General features: G+C 38.9%; 1 protein-coding gene across 1 annotated transcript in view; it reads left to right on the top strand.

Annotated features, from left to right (window-relative positions):
- Window positions 1–17,500, top strand: part of TMEM214 (transmembrane protein 214) — a 65,845-nt gene that overhangs the window by 18,870 nt on the left and 29,475 nt on the right. The window contains exons 6-9 of the mRNA XM_053709461.1: window positions 1–59; window positions 162–243; window positions 7,646–7,747; window positions 7,939–8,080. The exon at window positions 1–59 is cut by the window's left edge and continues 47 nt beyond it. Coding sequence (XP_053565436.1) covers window positions 1–59; window positions 162–243; window positions 7,646–7,747; window positions 7,939–8,080 — 385 coding nt within the window. The remainder of the gene's footprint in view (window positions 60–161; window positions 244–7,645; window positions 7,748–7,938; window positions 8,081–17,500) is intronic.

Genomic DNA, 17,500 nt, shown 5'->3' with positions numbered 1-17,500 from the left:
CACCATAATGTGGGCCGTTGGGCAGGCTGGTATCACTGACCTCACGGAGGGGCTGAAAGGTGCGACATACTACAGTGTATTAGTTATAAGTAGCGTCCCTGTAAGGGGCAGAAGCATATCGCCCCTATTAAGGTAGTGTGTAACATTTGTCTTCCTTGCAGTGTGGCTGGGGATCATGCTTCCTGTCCTGGGAGTAAAGACTCTCTCTCCCTATGCAATCCTGTACCTGGAGCGCTTGTTACGGTGAGTCAAGAGGTCTATATATGCGACATAAGCACAAGTTTGTCTATGCTAGGGAGATGTTACAATGCTAACAGCAAGGGCTGTGCTGTCTTAAGATCAGTTTGTCAGGGGTTAATATTCCAGACAAGGGTGTTGTACATAGATTAGTGTAGAATAGTGCTAATTTTTATTTAGTTTGTGTGTTGCAGATCTACGAATGACTGTTCTACATATAGCTTTATGGACCTTTTCAGCTGACAAATATTTTTTGTTTAGGTTACAATATTCTTGTCTGCTGTAAAACTGATAAAAAATGACCAATGGTTAATGCCAATGTGAGGTGATTCATTTGTCCTTTTAAAGAGACGCTGTATTGTAAAACGTTCTCATCTTTAAGTGTTCCTAGTGATCAATTTTACCCGCAGGAGAGTATTCAATCGCTTACAAATCGCTTCTTTACCTTAAAGGGACAGTCTACACCAGAATTTTTATTGTTTTTAAAAGATAGATAATCCCTTTATTACCCATTTCCCAGTTTTGCATAACTAACACAGTTATAATATACTTTTAACCTCTGTGATTAACTTGTATCTAAGCCTCTGCAAACTGCCCCTTATTTTAGTTCTTTTGACAGACTTGCAGTCTAGCCAATCAGTGCCTGCTCCAAGATAACCTCTTGTGCACGAGCACAGTGTTATCTATATGAAATACGTGAACTAACCCTCTAGTGGTGAAAAACTGTTAAAATGCAATCTGAAAAGAGGTGACCTTCAAGGTCTAAGAAATTACCATATGAACCTCCTAGGTTAAGCTTTCAACTAAGAATACCAAGAGAACAAAGCAAAATTGGTGATAAAAGTAAATTGGAAAATTGTTTAAAATTACATGCTCTATCTGAATCATGAAAGTTTTTTGGCCTAGACTGTTCCTTTAAAGGGACACTGAACCCAAAAATTTTCAGATAGAGCATTCAATTTTAATTGACTCCTTTTATCAATTTTTCTTCGTTCTCTTGCTATCTTTATTTGAAAAAGAAGGCATCTAAGCTATTTTTTTATTCAGAACCCTGGGCTGCCCTTGTTTATTGGTGGGTGAATTTATCCACCAATCAGCAAGAACAACCGAGGTTGTTCACCAAAAATGAACCGGCATCTAAACTTACATTCTTCCTTTTCAAATAAAGATACCAAGAGAATGAAGAAAAATTGATAATATGAGTAAATTAGAAAATGCTCTATCTGAATCCCAAAATAAAAAAAATTGGGTTCAGTGTCCCTTTAATTTAATCAGGTGAAATAGCTGATTTTGCTTTTTCAACCTTCTACTTACATACATAAGAATACTGCTGTACAGCAGAAATCAACCTCCTAGTGGGGGAAGAAAGCTCAGCTCATTTAAAAGGTCCTGCAGCTATTGAATATAATAAAATATTATTAGCTACTTGTCTAAGTACATTATCCTTTTTACCTAAACAACTAGCTTAAAGGATTACTTTCTGTTATAATTTTTAAGCTAAACAACTAACATATTAAAGTTAATAAGCATTAATTAAAACTTACTGACCTATATTTTCTCCAAAACAAAGTTTCATAACGTTCTAAAAGTTATATCTTTTATTCGCCGATGATGTCACGTTATCCTGCCCACTATTTTCAGCACTGCATGTTCAAAATACTTAAACCAATAACTTTGTGTTTAAAGCACCATTTTGAAACCTAGGTATTGTAAACGGATTGGTACAGAGCAAAGGTTACCCACGGAGTGGGTTTGGAAAACAATTAAATTTGCAGACAAGATTTCTGATATACGGTAGAGATATGTTAATGAAATGCTATTGATAAAAAGCATATTTGGGATAGTTAGTTAGTAACAGGCATAGAAAATATTTACTTACAGTGGCCCTTTAAAATAAAACAAGTGTTTTGTGGAGATCACCTAGAACCGTGATGGCTAACTTTGTCACCCTGATGTTTTGGAACTACATTTCCCATGATGCTCAACTAGACTGCAGAGTGCCTAAGCATCATGGGAAATGTAGTTCCAAAACATTTGGTGTGCCAAGGTTAGCCTCACTGAATATTACAGCGCTACTGAATTCTTTTTGAAGCAGCAACAGTAAGTGACAATACGGCCCATATGAGAGGTGCTTTGTCTCTTGAGTACTGGAAGTAATAGAAGTACCTGACACATGTGATTTCCAGGAGTTTGATAAATACATTTCAATCTCTGTCTGAGTATTGGGAGAGAGCTGTTGGCGGGGGCAGGAACACAGTATTCGTATTTAATAGTGTGAGCTGACGATTTAAAGGCAACACTGTATGTGTCTCTTGTCTACAGTAACCTAGAACAGTAAAGTCAAAAGGAACTTGATTCAGAAAGAGCAGGCACTTTTACATAACTTTCTAATTTACTTTTATTGTCTAATTTGCTTTGTTCTTATGGTTTTCTTTGTTGACAAGCATACCTACATAGGCTCAGAAGCAGCAAGGCACTACTGGTGGCTAGGCTTATATACCTCTTGGCAATGGCTCACACTGTGTTCAGCTAGCTCCCAGTAGTGCTGTATGTTCTGTATGAATAAAGAAAAGGGGGAAGAATGGGTTTGTGCACTTATGGAAAGCTGTTTGTGTGTTACTGTGAGTGAAATTTTATGGTGTAAGGTTGGATTATCACGGACTAAAACTGTTTTTGTCATAGCCGATCGAGGTTTATATGAGCTTTTTGACATCAGTACTAAGACACAGCAGCCTAAGTTTAGTGTATATGGATGGATACGATACATATGTGATGATTGAAAGGATAACAATTATTGCAACTTATATCCACATATATACGGGACTATCATACATACAGAGTACTCTGTGAATCACGCAAGCATAAATAACATTTGCACTGTTAACAAGATATAACAGATGTATGATTGACACATACGGATACAGACAGCACATGTATGAAATGTGAAAGTACAGCATCTGTTGCAAAGTGTGAAACCAGTATATAATCTCTATTGAGATATAAGGACTTTTTATGAGTTGTATTCTTCACCGCTTAGGCTGAGAGACGTTTTTTTTCTATTTTTGGTGCTGGTCATCACCCCCGTGGGACAAAGAATTGTTGTGTGAATAGATGGAATTTGTTTATTTTCAGTTATATGATGTGAATAGATGGAATTTGTTTATTTTCAGTTATATGATGTGAATAGATGAAGTGTGAATACACATTTTTTGCCATTTGATGAAGTGGGAATATTTTTCTTAGCCCAATTGAGTGGATTTACATGGTGGTTGGGGTTTGTGTGAATGAGAATAGATATTTATTTTTGAACCTTTTCAGATGATGAATTTGGTTCTTTTTGTGGAGAATTACAAATGAAAATATACTTATGATATCTAAGACTCGCTTGCTGGGGTTTATTATATTGAGATATATATTTACACACACTGCACTGTGCACTGAAAGAATATAATGTAACAAAATGAGTGTCCAATATCAAATGAACACAGTTATAGGGCACCTTTTTCTCTAAGGTTCTGACTCGCGCACTAGAAGACGTCTCTCAGGCTTCTCAACAGCTCTCATTATTATTTTTACTTATTTTCAATAAAAAGGTTTAGTTATCTATATCTCTATCTTGACAATGAAAAATGGTTTTAGTATTCTTTTTTTAACTGTTTCAGCAGCATACTCATATATGCTATGTGTGACGCAAACACTCTGCCTGTTCAGAGAGCTGGCAGTGATGTGTATTGCGTCGGTGAAAGTGTTTGCATGCTGGTGCACGGGACACTCACAGCATGTGTGTATGCTACTAAAATACAGTAATAACTTTTACTAGAAGCAAGAGAGGCGGCTTTCTTTTTTTCCCGTAAGGAATATTCTTACCGTAAACCTGTATTCTTTTGACTCATTCCACAAGTATGTTTTTGCAGTACATTTTATGCCTTTCTTGCTAATTTATGTTTTAGGTTTATAACCTGCAACTTCCTCTTGTTTCCTTTGTTTCGTCTGCTGTGTATTATTGTTACATTCTTGTACACTCAGGTGGGGGCTATACATTAATGGTTACGTATTGCCTGACATGGTTTCATTCTCTGTGTGGGTCTGACAGTGGATAAATGATAAAACTGCACCACAGGTTTTAAGAGATTTCTCTTGTTAATCAGATAAGGGTGAAATTGAATATTTAGAGAAGTATTAGGTTGGGTGAGAACAAGCTGATGGTTATAGAAGTGACACAGGGCCGGAACAGACCAGTAAACACTAAATCCTTCTCGCTAGTTTTCTTATTTTGCCCCCTTTTCACAGTGATGGTTTTCTCAAGTGCTTCCCTCTCGCTGCTGTATTCTCCCCTGCCAGATACATAACACTGTAGTTTTAGCCTTGGCAGATTTTGTATTACAGCAATAGAAGGTTCTAGAATACTTGCAGCAGCAAGTCTTGCACAGGTTAAGTTAATGACCGCTGTTTAGTTTCCCTATCGTCAGTAGGTTTTGTAGTAATTAAGTCACAGAGTAGGTCTCTTGCAATCAGTCTGTTTTGTATATTGGGAAAGAGTTACAGTAGCTGTAATATTAGTGAAATAAATTGCACAAAGGTTACTGCTGAATGTGTCTGTTACAAAGGGAAACAAAACTCCTGTTAGATGTGATAGATCAGGACTATTGCTGTTAGATAATGACAGCCCTGTTAGATGTGATAGATCAGGACTATTGCTGTTAGATAATGACAGCCCTGTTAGATGTGATAGATCAGGACTATTGCTGTTAGATAATGACAGCCCTGTTAGATGTGATAGATCAGGACTATTGCTGTTAGATAATGACAGTCCTGTTATATGTGATAGATCAGGACTATTGCTGTTAGATAATGACAGTCCTGTTATATGTGATAGATCAGGACTATTGCTGTTAGATAATGACAGTCCTGTTATATGTGATAGATCAGGACTATTGCTGTTAGATAATGACAGTCCTGTTATATGTGATAGATCAGGACTATTGCTGTTAGATAATGACAGTCCTGTTATATGTGATAGATCAGGACTATTGCTGTTAGATAATGACAGCCCTGTTAGATGTGATAGATCAGGACTATTGCTGTTAGATAATGACAGCCCTGTTAGATGTGATAGATCAGGACTATTGCTGTTAGATAATGACAGCCCTGTTATATGTGATAGATCAGGACTATTGCTGTTAGATAATGACAGCCCTGTTAGATGTGATAGATCAGGACTATTGCTGTTAGATAATGACAGCCCTGTTAGATGTGATAGATCAGGACTATTGCTGTTAGATAATGACAGCCCTGTTAGATGTGATAGATCAGGACTATTGCTGTTAGATAATGACAGTCCTGTTAGATGTGATAGATCAGGACTATTGCTGTTAGATAATGACAGTCCTGTTATATGTGAAAATCCACAATGAGTAGCAGCAAATAATTTATTCAAATGTTTAGCACAGCAATTAACAGCAGCGATGTTTCGGTATTACTACCTTTAATCATGCTATCAAACATACTGAAATCATTCTATTTATACCTGTCCACCACTAGGTGGCACCCAAGTGATGAATTAATCATTAAAGGGACAGTATACTATAAAATTGTTTTCCCTTAAAGGTACAGTCAACACCAGAATTTTTGTTGTTTAAAAAGATAGATAATGCCTTTATTACCCATTCCCCAGTTTTGCAAAACCAACTGTTATATTAATACACTTTTTACTTCTGTGACTAACTTGTATCTAAGCATCTTCTGACCGCCCCTAATCACATGACTTTTAGTTATTTTGCATATAGTTGCATTTTAGCCAATTACTGCAGTGTCTGCCACTAGCCACGGGCGTGATCACAATGCTATCTATATGGCCTACAAGAGCTTGCTCTCCCCTGCTGTGAAATGTAAATAAAATAGAGGCGGCCTTCAAGGGCTTAGAAATTATCATATGTGCCTTCCTAGGTTTGCTTTCAACTAGAATACCAAGAGAACAAAGCAAAATTGTTGATAAAAGTAAATTGTAAAGTTGTTTTAAAATGACATGCCCTATTTGAAAAATGAAAGGTTTTTTTGGACTTGACTGTCCCTTTAATGTGTTTCCAATTACTTTTTTGCCTGCTGCAGAGTATATAATGTATCAGAATTGCTTTTTTAAGGCTTATTTGTGTATATGAATGAGCTGATTTAGTGTTTTGAAGCCACAACCTAATAAAATGGGTTGAGCTTGTAGGTATAATCAGATCTCATTACTTTATCACCTTGTGTACACATACCTGCTTCTTTATCTTATAACTGTCCATAAACCAATCACCAATACTTGGAGAGAACAAGGAAAATTAACATTTTATTACTTTATCTCTTCTATAACCCACTGGGAGTGTAATTTATTCTACTGGCTGTGTCAACACAGCTTGGCCTTGAGGCCAAAAACTTTCAGGATGGGTGGGGACACCACAGGCTAAATCAACTATTTCAAATGCCAATATAAGGCTAATGGAAATACTTGTAAACAATTTAATACACTCCAGCAGGTAAAGTGGATCATTGGGAACAAATTAAGGGGGAGAATTTTTTTTAGTAAACTGTCCCTTTAAGTGCATCATAGTGCAAAAATTACACAAAAAGGGGTTAAAATGTAGTACCACTCACGAGCTATAGAGAACTGTTGCTGAGCCATGCAGCTGATTTGTATTTATTTATTGTGCACTGTCCCTTTTTAAGTACCTGTTGTACACACAGACATGCACTACTCCTGCCTTTAAAACAAATGGCTTTATAATAACCCCTTTTAATACAAAATAATGTTTTGAAAGCATTTAAATAGTTTTCTTTAATATGCATAATAGGATTGTTTAACGTTTTGCTGCAGAGATGTTTCATACCCCTGTGGTTGAAGGTAATTTTAGAATTTCTTTTTGTGATTATCTTTTAAACATCCGTTTCATTGCTTTTTCACAAATTGTTCTTTTTGTTTTTCTTCAGCAAGGTGTACCATTTGCAAATGACCTAATTAAGGGTAAATTCTACCATAGAGAATGCAAAATAATTCAGATTCTACAGAGGGGTAACTAGCTATTTTGACAGTTTGCATTAATTGTAAAGTAAAAACATTGTCTATATACCCATTTAAAACTATCACCAATGAAAACTGATGACGGCAGTATGGCAAACACAAAACAACCGTAGCATAAACTAATTTAAAAAAAAGTAATGTTCCTCCAAGGTAATTAAGATATATTGATAAGTTACCCCTGTATAAGGAGAAGCGGCACAAAATATCGAGTAGCACGGCAGAGTTAAATTAATTACTAAAAAAGATAGCGAAGAAGAGACAATAGTCATTCTATAAATACTCCCAAAATGTCAGTATTGTGTCTGTTACCGAGTATTGTGTCTGTTACCGAGTATTGTGTCTGTCTTGCAGGATACACCCTAACTTGACCAAAGGTTTTGGTATGATTGGCCCCAAAGACTTTTTCCCGCTTCTGGATTTTGCATTTATGCCAAATAACTCTCTGTCTCAAAGGTATGTTGCGTAAAGGGACAAAAGACAATTCTCTTTATAATAATGTTAGAATTGCTTATAACTTTATCTGAACCGTGGCTCAGCTGTTAATCGTATAAATGTTTTGCTAATAATTGTATGTCTTTCTGGGACAATGTCAATCTGATTAAACTCTGTTTTCCTAAAAGAGAGTTGATCAAATGTACTTACAGTCAACAGGAGAATCTGCGTGAATTGTATCCGCGGCTGAAAGTCTTGGCATTTGGTGCCACCCCAGAGACCACGTTGCACAGTTACTTCCCTTCCTTTTTGTCCAGAGCCACCCCAAACTGTCCAGCCGAAATGAGAAAGGAGGTAAGGTGCTGCGCTAGTGGCTGTCTTATATGGGTTTGTGCTTAAGGTTTTATTTTATTTTTTTAATTTATTTTTTTTACACTCCTGGTGAATTTTGAATTTTCTCAATGTATCTGACACTGCAGTTAGATGTAAGACTCCCACACAATTCTCTGTTTTAGTTATAATTTATTTGCTCCACAAGACTCTCCCCTAGTTTTTGAAAGCTTCAAGCGCTCCCTGAAGACTCTACTATTCAGGGATGAATACAACCTACACTAACCTTCCTATCTCCACTGCTATCCCCTTAAACCCCATAGCATGTAAGACTATGAGCCCAGCTTTTGTAGTTCCCATTCATAAGAGCCGGCTACAACAGTGTGACTCTCGGCAGGACCCTCTACCCACTTGACCCCTGTAAATGTTATTTTGTATACCACCTATGTCATAGCGCTGCAGAATCTGTTGGCGTTCTACAAATACCTGATAATAGACAATGAGAAAATTGTACAAACTCCGAAAGTACTAGCATTACATCAAATATTCACAAGATATTTGATAAACAAAAAGAGTCATGCAAAGTTAGAATAGTCCTTGTTATTTCCCTCTGACATTACAATGTAGGCCACTCTTGGACCTAAAATGCTGTTTTACCAGGGTTTTACATAAACGAGGAGAGGGGTGAGTGATAACTGTTAAATTCGCATCCTAGGTAAAGTTAAGCTATAATAGCAAAGCTAGGGATTTTTGTTCCCTCCCTTTTTTCCAAAATAAAGAAGAGTAAGAGGATGCAATGGCTATAACTGGACACACAATTAGCGTATAGATATCGTATTGTGCAAAAACGAACTTTGTTGAGATTAACAACTTTAAACATAGATAAAATAATGGCAAACCTTCAAAGACTCAAAATTGTCCAGGATGCATACTTAAACATATTAGCGACTGTGGTCTTTTATGGATAGATAGCATTGCTCCTTAGTCGGTGTCAACGGCGCTACCTAGCTGCCAGTCAATTAGCCTGTCTTATTAGGGTATAGTTATCTGGAGATCTGAAATACTATATTATGGTAGAGACAGTGTCCTATTTTATTAGCAATTAAATACTGTGAAATAGCTAGGTCAACACGGGTCAAATAACCATGTAGTAAGAAAGAAAAAGCCCCTCATCTTATATATATATATTTTATCACCCAAAAAAAAATTATTCAACATTTAAAAAATAATAATCTTTTGTATTGTAGTAGGAGAAATATAGTGACCTAAAATGGCTTCCCTCCTTTTAAGTTTATATGCATCTTGAAGCCGAGGTGTCGGAATTAAAGCAGGGAATAAATCGGGCCCAAGTATGTTAGTAATTTCTGTATGTGTTCTAATACAAACATAGCAGTGAGGTTCTCTTTCACCTTTCATACGTTTCTTAGTAGTTTTAGATTTCACAGACTTAAAGGGACATTCCAGTCATAATTTAAATGCACATAGATTTATTACATCTTTGAATAGAAACATATTTGCAATATAAATGTATTAACCAACAGTTTGTTACCCTGCGCAGGGAAATGAGACACCAATAAGCCAAAGGGTAATGGAGAATCCCCTCTCTCCACAAAAAATTTACAAAAGCAGAAAAAAACCTGCTTGCAAAAAAGCAGGAAATTTAAAACCCTCAGCGCTGTAACAAGTACAGCTAAATTGGTGATTGAATATAAAATATGACTTCTGTCAGAGATTATACTAAAAATGTAAATAATTTATAACATTTAGTCTCAAAGAGAATGAATAAACGTACTTAAAAAGGATAATTTATTACAATAGGTGAAAACAGAAACACTTTTATAAAATACGCTGATCAGCCACTCATACCTAAAAACAAAGTGTAATACCTAACAATTAAAACATGACTTTCAAAATTCATTCATAAAACAAATTCATTCACATAAAACAATTGATGGAGTCCGGTGTGAAAGTATTGGGAAATCCACATCAACAGCCGATTTCTTAGATGGCAGATGGAGCTGGAACGAGTGATTCCAAATCAAAAGACAAGCAGAGAGACAAAATTAGGGTGTTCAATTTTACTTACACCGTGTTTTGTTCTCTGCAATGGTGACAATTCCCTCTGTGAGCTGTAGCGGAACCGGGTATGTCTCTTTGGTACAAGGTGCCGGTGTCGAGTGAACCACTTCGCTCAGGAATCCAATGGAAGCAAATCAACAAAAGCCGGTATGTAACAGCTGAGTAACGGCTAGTGGGCGGAGCAACGCATTTCAGCCCGTTCAGGGCCTTTGTCAAGCTCCAGATGAAAGAAATACAAGGGCTTTTAAACCAACAGACTTTCTGATGATTGATTAGGTGCCAAAAAGTGGTAGTGCCTGACTTACTTTAAACCTTGATTTGTTTTTTTTTCTTGCTCTCTGTGTGTTGTAACCAGTCTAACATAGATTCTCACCAAGGAGAATACCAAAGGTAACTGATTAGAGTGCTGCTACGAAATTACAATCGCCTTGAACGGCCCGTGGTGAATGACTCACAGCCTTTGCTTGTAGAACTGCAACTTTCATTGCTTCAGATTATTGATGTGGACACGGCTAAAGTATACTCTCAAGTCCATTACAACAAAGGGACTTAAGAAAAAGAAGAGCATCAGACAGAGAGGAAAGAGAGGAGGGATTAGGAGATCCAAAAAAATCAAGGTTTTAAGTAAGCCAGGCACTCCCACTTTTTGGCACCTAACCAATCATCAGAAAGTCTGTTGGTTTAAAAGCCCTTGTATTTCTTTCATCTGGAGCTTGACAAAGGCCCTGAACGGGCTGAAATGCGTTGCTCCGCCCACTAGCCGTTACTCAGCTGTTACAGACCGGCTTTTGTTGATTTGCTTCCATTGGATTCCTGAGCGAAGTGGTTCACTCAACACTGGCACCTTGTACCAAAGAGACATATCCGGTTCCGCTACAGCTCACAGAGGGAATCGTCTCCATTGCAGAGAACAAAACACGGTGTAAGTAAAATTGAACACCCTAATTTTGTCTCTCTGCTTGTCTTTTGATTTGGAATCATTCTCGTTCCAGCTCCATCTGCCATCTAAGAAATCGGCTGTTGATGTGGATTTCCCAATACTTTCACACCGGACTCCATCAATTGTTTTATGAATGAATTTTGAAAGTCCTGTTTTAATTGTTAGGTATTACACTTTGTTTTTAGGTATGAGTGGCTGATCAGCGTATTTTATAAAAGTGTTTCTGTTTTCACCTATTGTAATAAATTATCCTTTTAAGTACGTTTATTCATTCTCTTTGAGACTAAATGTTATAAATTGTTTACATTTTTAGTATAATCTCTGACGTCATATCATATTCAATCACCAAATTAGCTGTACTTGTTACAACGCTGAGGGTTTTAAATATAAATGTATTAGCAAAACTGCTTCTAGTAAAAGTTATCACTGTTTTAGTGTTAACATTTTTCTCTGCATGTGAAGCATAGCTAGATATTCTCACTGCACCCACATTTTAAATAATACAGCTGCTCAGATCATCAGTGGGGATTGTATCATTTCAGCAATTAACAAAAAGAATCATTACCAGATGGTACAAGCACCTTAGGCTCTCTGAGCAAGTGCTGTGTTTAAAATGCTGGTGCATGGTGCATACTTTAATACGCTTTTGAAACCGCTATAGCTTTTATTAGAAGCATTTTTGCTAATGTATGTATATTACAAAATTGCTTCTGTTCAATACTGAAATGCACCCATGTGGTTTCCAATTTTGGCTGGAATATCCCTTTAAGTAAACCATTAGACCTATCGCATGTTAAATGTGTTTACAAGTGAACTTTGTAAATAATATTAGTTATACATTTGTTTGTGCCTAAGTCGTGCACAAAATGAGCTGTGAGTTTATGGCATTTAGGTCTGATCTCAGAACCATAGAAGTTCATTTCATTCGGAGGGTGTTCTATGCCCCGCTGTCAGTTTTGCATTGTCTAGTGCTATCAGACAAAGACTTGGTCACAGCGGATGTGCTAACAAATGCTCACTATAGCGTAAACCAACCCGTTCTAACTCTGACTTCTATACTCTGTGTATTAACCTGTCTCTTTCCTAAGATATAGTGAGTCCACGGCTTCATCACTTACTGTTGGGAATATCACTCCTGACCAGCAGGAGGAGGCAAAGAGCACCACAACAAAGCTGTTAAATATCACTTCCCTTCCCACAAACCCCAGTCATTCTCTTTGCCTTCGGTGCAAGGAGGAGGTGAAGTTTTGGTGACTGATACTTCAATCAAGATTTTATTATTTTGAAAGCCAGAGTAGGTTTGCTCTGATCTTTCCTCTCAAGATTGGGTCTAGCCGTACTCCACGTTAGTCTCTTCAGTAGGGCAGTGATGGCTTTAAAGCAGTTAGGAACTTGTGAGGTGGGCCTCACTGCGCTTTTCTTGCATGTTGCTGCCCATGTGTAGAAAGCCAAAGTAGGTTTACTCTGTTCTTTCCTTTTTCCACAGGTCTCTGTGAGGAGGTAAGTGCAGGTAAGTGCCTTTTTGTCTTCTGGGGCTAGGAGGCGGGCACTGAAGGGGTTAAGCTACTCTAGAAACTGCAAATTTAATGGGACAATAGAAAATCCTAGGATTAGGATTCCTTTTGGTAGTGAGCAGTCACTTTTCAAATAGATGTGACCGTAGAGACTGAGTTAATCTCCTTTTATACATTAGGAGTTAACTATTTTGGTGGCTCAGGGGTTAAGTTTATGTGGCTCTGAGGAAAATCTGTATTTTATTTTTAACTCAAGGTGTTTGGGGCAAGACTTTAGATCGCACGATTGCAATATCCTTAGCCGGCTCTGACAGGCTACACAGTCAGGATGCGGCTTACTTTTCTTTTTCTGTAACTTTCGGCTGGAATCGTGCACTTTTTCTTCTGTGGCGCAGCTTCTTTAGCCGATTACGTAACGCTCTTCCGTTGCTGGCTGAGACCAGAGCCGTTGCGTCTGAGACTTAGAGAAATTTGTCACTTGCAGCTGCCCAGTATCATTAAACTATTGGGACAGGTAGGCACCTTATTCACTGACCGATGTGTAGAGGTGACTGAATGGATTGTTTTTTCTCTTCCTGTCATATCTTTTAAATAAAATGTATTCCTTTTTTTTACTTATTTTTATAACACTACTTTGGGCCCAATTAATTCCTCAAAGAGGGAACTTGACACTGGTGTGGGCGCTTGTTGTTTCCTTTTTTTTATATAAATTTAAAGGGACAGTACCTTTCTCAAGTATAATTGCAAATTATTTTTTCTGCATTATGGATCCGGATCCTGCTCCTTTTGTACAGATGCCGGCTTTGCTTAGAGAGCCAAATTGTACCACCCCTGCACTTTTGTTCCTCATGCACAGAGAGAACTATTTTGCATAAAGAGAATCTTTTTGTTTCTGAGCCAACCGTCTCTCAGGACGAAGCTGTTCTGGAGATGCCACAGCCTTCTCAAGTGTCCCAAGCCTTAATGGCGTCACGTGCAGTGCCCTGCGGTTCCTCTCAATCTCCCGGGGGAGTTTATTTGCAAGCAACAATCGCTGCCCAGGTATCTTCTGCGGTAGCTGCCATTCCCATGCTTCAGGGAAAACGCAAGAGGAAGTGTAGAGATTCCGATACTAAGGTTTCTGCTCTGGCTTTTGCAACCCTAGTTGCTCTTTCTCGTAACCCTGATGAGGAAGATAAGTTCTGAGGGTGAAATCTCAGATTCAGACAGTATAATTCCTCCATCTGATGCTGAAGTAGTAGCCGTCAGATTTAAAGGGACAGTCAACTCAATTTTTTTATTGTTTTAAAAGATGGATAATACCTTTTTAACCATTCCCCAGTTTTGCACAGAAAATATGGTTATATTAATGCACTTTTTACCTCTGTGATTACATTGTTTCTTAGCATCTTTTGACTTCCCCCTGATCACATGACTTTATTTATTGACTTGCATTTAAGCCAAATAGTGCTGTGTTATTTGAATCCACGGGCGTCAGCACAATGTTATCTATATGGCTCACATGAACCAGCTTCCCCTGATGTGAAAAGCAAATACAAAAGCATGTGATCATGGTGATGTCTTTAGGGACTTAGAAACAAGTAGTAAAGGCAAAATAAGTAGTAAAGGCATTATCATTTTTTTTTTTTTTTATTTTTTTTTTTGAAACAAGCTTTATTTTAAGAATTTGCACAGTACATCGAGACAGAAAAATGCATGATATTCAATTTGACACATATGCTCTGTAGTGGATCTGCCATATCATACAGCTAAAGTTCTTGGGTAATATAAAGATAACAGTCCATTAATACAAAGGATAATTAAGTTTTAAGGGTGGGGTTGCAGGCCCGCCGACTTGAGCTTGTTATACATTACTTTTATATTTCAACAACAATGCATTACTGGTATTGCCATAATGGAAAGAGGTAAAGTAAGGAAAGGGAGGGATTATAGGGAAAGAGGTAGGTGAGAGCAGGGAGAGGTCTATGAGAGGGGTAAGAGGAGAGAAAAAAAAACAGGCCACTCTTTTGCGGGGGGGGGGGGGGGTGGAGACATAATGAAGTCAGAAGCTCCAGTACGCCAAGCCCCGAGTGTTATTTGCGGGATCAAAGACCCTTGCCATCCTATGTTAGTTGCATAAGTTCGTGTGTTGTGATTTTCCCAGTTTTCCTGTAGTGGAAGCGCTCCAGCCAGAGCAAGTCCCCGACCCTGGCATTATCTATCTTTTTAAACAATAGCAATTTTTGTGTTCACTGTCCCTTTAAGCTTGAACACCCCTGTGTACTTTTAAAGGAGGTTTTAGCTACCTTGGACAACTTCGATAACACTGTCGTCAACCCTAAGAAGTCCAGTAAAATTAATAAATACTTTAATGTTCCTTCCTCTGTGGAGGTTTTTCCTGTGCCAAACCGTGCCATAGAGATTATAGCACAGGAATGGGAGAGGCCGGGGATACATTGCTAAGAGAACTACTATTCATATTGAGGATAGCTGCTCCTTTAAGGATCCAATGGACAAAAAGCTGGAGGCTTATCTGAAGAAAATATATGTTCATCAAGGTCTCCAAAGGCAACCTGCAGTGTGTATTGCCACTGTGACAAGTGCGGCAGCCTATTGGTTTGACGCCTTGTCTGAATTTCTTCAGGTAGAAACTTCCTTAGAGGAGATCCAAGACAGGACAGGCTTTTAAGCTAGCTAATTCCTTCATTACTGACGCTTCCCTGCAGGTTATTAAATTGGGACCCAAAATATCTGGCTTGGCTGTTCTAGCGCGCAGAGCATTGTGGCTGAAGTCTTGGTCAGCCGATGTTTCATCGAAATCCAAGCTTCTGGCGATTTCTTTACAAGGGAAAAACCCTGTTTGGACCCGGTCTGACAGAAATTATTTCTGATATCACAGTTGGAAAAGGGTATTTTCTTCCACAAGACAAGAAGAATAGAACGAAAGGACGTCAGAGTAATTTTCGTTCCTTTCGTAACTTCAGAGGTATGTCTTCCCCCTTCTTCTTCCATGCAGGTACAGTTCAAGTCATCTTGGAAACCCAGTCAGTCTTTGAACAAGGGGAAACAATCAAAGAAACCCGCAGCTGACTCTAAATCGGCATGAAGGGTTTGCCTCCGATCCGGGATCGGATCAAGTGAGGGGGAGACTTGCTCAGTTTTCTCAAGCATTGATGCGAGATGTCCCAGATCCCTGGGCTGTGGACATATATTATCTAAGGGTTACAAATTTGAATTCAAGACCTTAACTCCCAGGGGCAGATTCCACCTCTCAAGATTATCTGCAGACCAGATAAAGAGAGCCGTTCGTGAAATCGGTACAGGATATTTCCTCCCTGGAAGTGATAGTTCCAGTCCCAGTACAGGAACTAGGTTTAAGTTTCTTTTCCAATCTGTTCGTGGTGCCCAAAAAAGAGGGAACCTTCCAACCTATTTTAGACCTGAAGTGTCTAAACAAGTTTCTCAGTGTACTGTCCTTCAAGATGGAAACTATAAGTTCCATTCTTCCCTTAGTGCAGGAGGGTCAGTTCATGAAGACCATAGACCTGATGGATGCGTACCTTCATGTTCCCATTCACAGAAATAATCACAAATTTCTGAGATTTGCCTTTCTGGACAAACACTTTCAGTTTGTGGCTCTTCTGTTTGGCCTTGCCACAGTTCCCAGAATTTTCTCAAAGGTTCTGGGGGCTCTCTTGGCAGTGATCAGGTCTCGGGGGAATTGCTGTAGCGCCATACCTGGATGACATATTAGTTCAGGCGCCATCTTTTCAACAAGCAAACTCTCATACAGAGATCTTGTTGTCTTTTCTACGTTCCCACGGATGGAAAGTGAATCTGGAAAAGAGTTCCCTTGTTCCAGCTACAAGGGTAGTTTTCTTAGGGACCATAATAGATTCCCTAGCTATAAAATATTTCTGACGGAGGTCAGAAAATCAAAGATTCTTTCCTCTTTCTGCAGTCTACTGTTCGGCCATCAGTGGCTCAATGTATGGAGGTAATTGGTCTGATGGTCGCTTCCATGGACATCATTCCCTTTCCTCGGTTCCATTTGAGAGCTCTGAAGTTATGCATGTTCAGGCAATGGAACGGAGACCGTTCGGATTTCTCTGAGGATAGATCTAGATCAGTTGACAAGAGACTCTCTACCGTGGTGGCTTTCTCAAGAGCATCTGTCTCGGGGCACATGTTTCCGGAGACCTTCCTGGGTGATTATGACCACAGACGCCAGCCTGCTGGACTGGGGAGCAGTCTGGGATTCATTAAAGGCTCAAGGACTATGGACTAGGGAGTCTTGGAGTTGAGAGCGATTTACAATGCTTTGATGACTTGGCCTCAGTTGTCCTTAGCCTAGTTTATTCAGGTTCCAGTCGGACAATCGCCTCAGTGGCTTACATCAACCACCAGGGAGGAACTCGGAGTTCCTTAACCATGAAGGAAGTGGCTCGGATTGTTCAGTGGGCGGAAGCTGTCTATCTGCCATCCACATTCTAGGAGTGGACAACTGGGAAGTGGATTTCCTGAGCAGACAGACTTTTCATCCCGGGAAGTGGGCACTCCATCCAGAGGTGTTCTCCAGCTTAACCCTCCAATGGGGTGTGCTGGATCTGATGGTGTCTCGGCAGAACGCCAAGCTTCCAAGGTACGGTTCAAGGTCAAGACACCCTCAGGCCACTCTGATAGATGCTCTGGTGGTTCCTTGAAATTTCAGGCTGTCTTACCCGTTTAGTCTCCTTCCACGAGTCATTGCTCGTATGAAACAGGAGAGAGCATCAGTAATTCTCATAGCTCCTGTGTGGCCTCGCAGGATTTAGTATGCGGACCTAGTGGAGATGTTGTGTCTACCACCTTGGAGATTCCCTCTGAGGAAAGACATTCTAATTCAGGGTCCCTTCCTTCACCCAAATACCTTTTTATTGGTGTGAATCCAAG

Source organism: Bombina bombina, chromosome 4, assembly GCF_027579735.1.
Source record: "Bombina bombina isolate aBomBom1 chromosome 4, aBomBom1.pri, whole genome shotgun sequence".
Classification (NCBI taxonomy): Eukaryota; Metazoa; Chordata; class Amphibia; order Anura; family Bombinatoridae; genus Bombina; species Bombina bombina.
The sequence above is the reverse complement of the archived record's forward strand: the minus strand, read 5'-3'. Positions and strand labels throughout refer to the sequence as shown.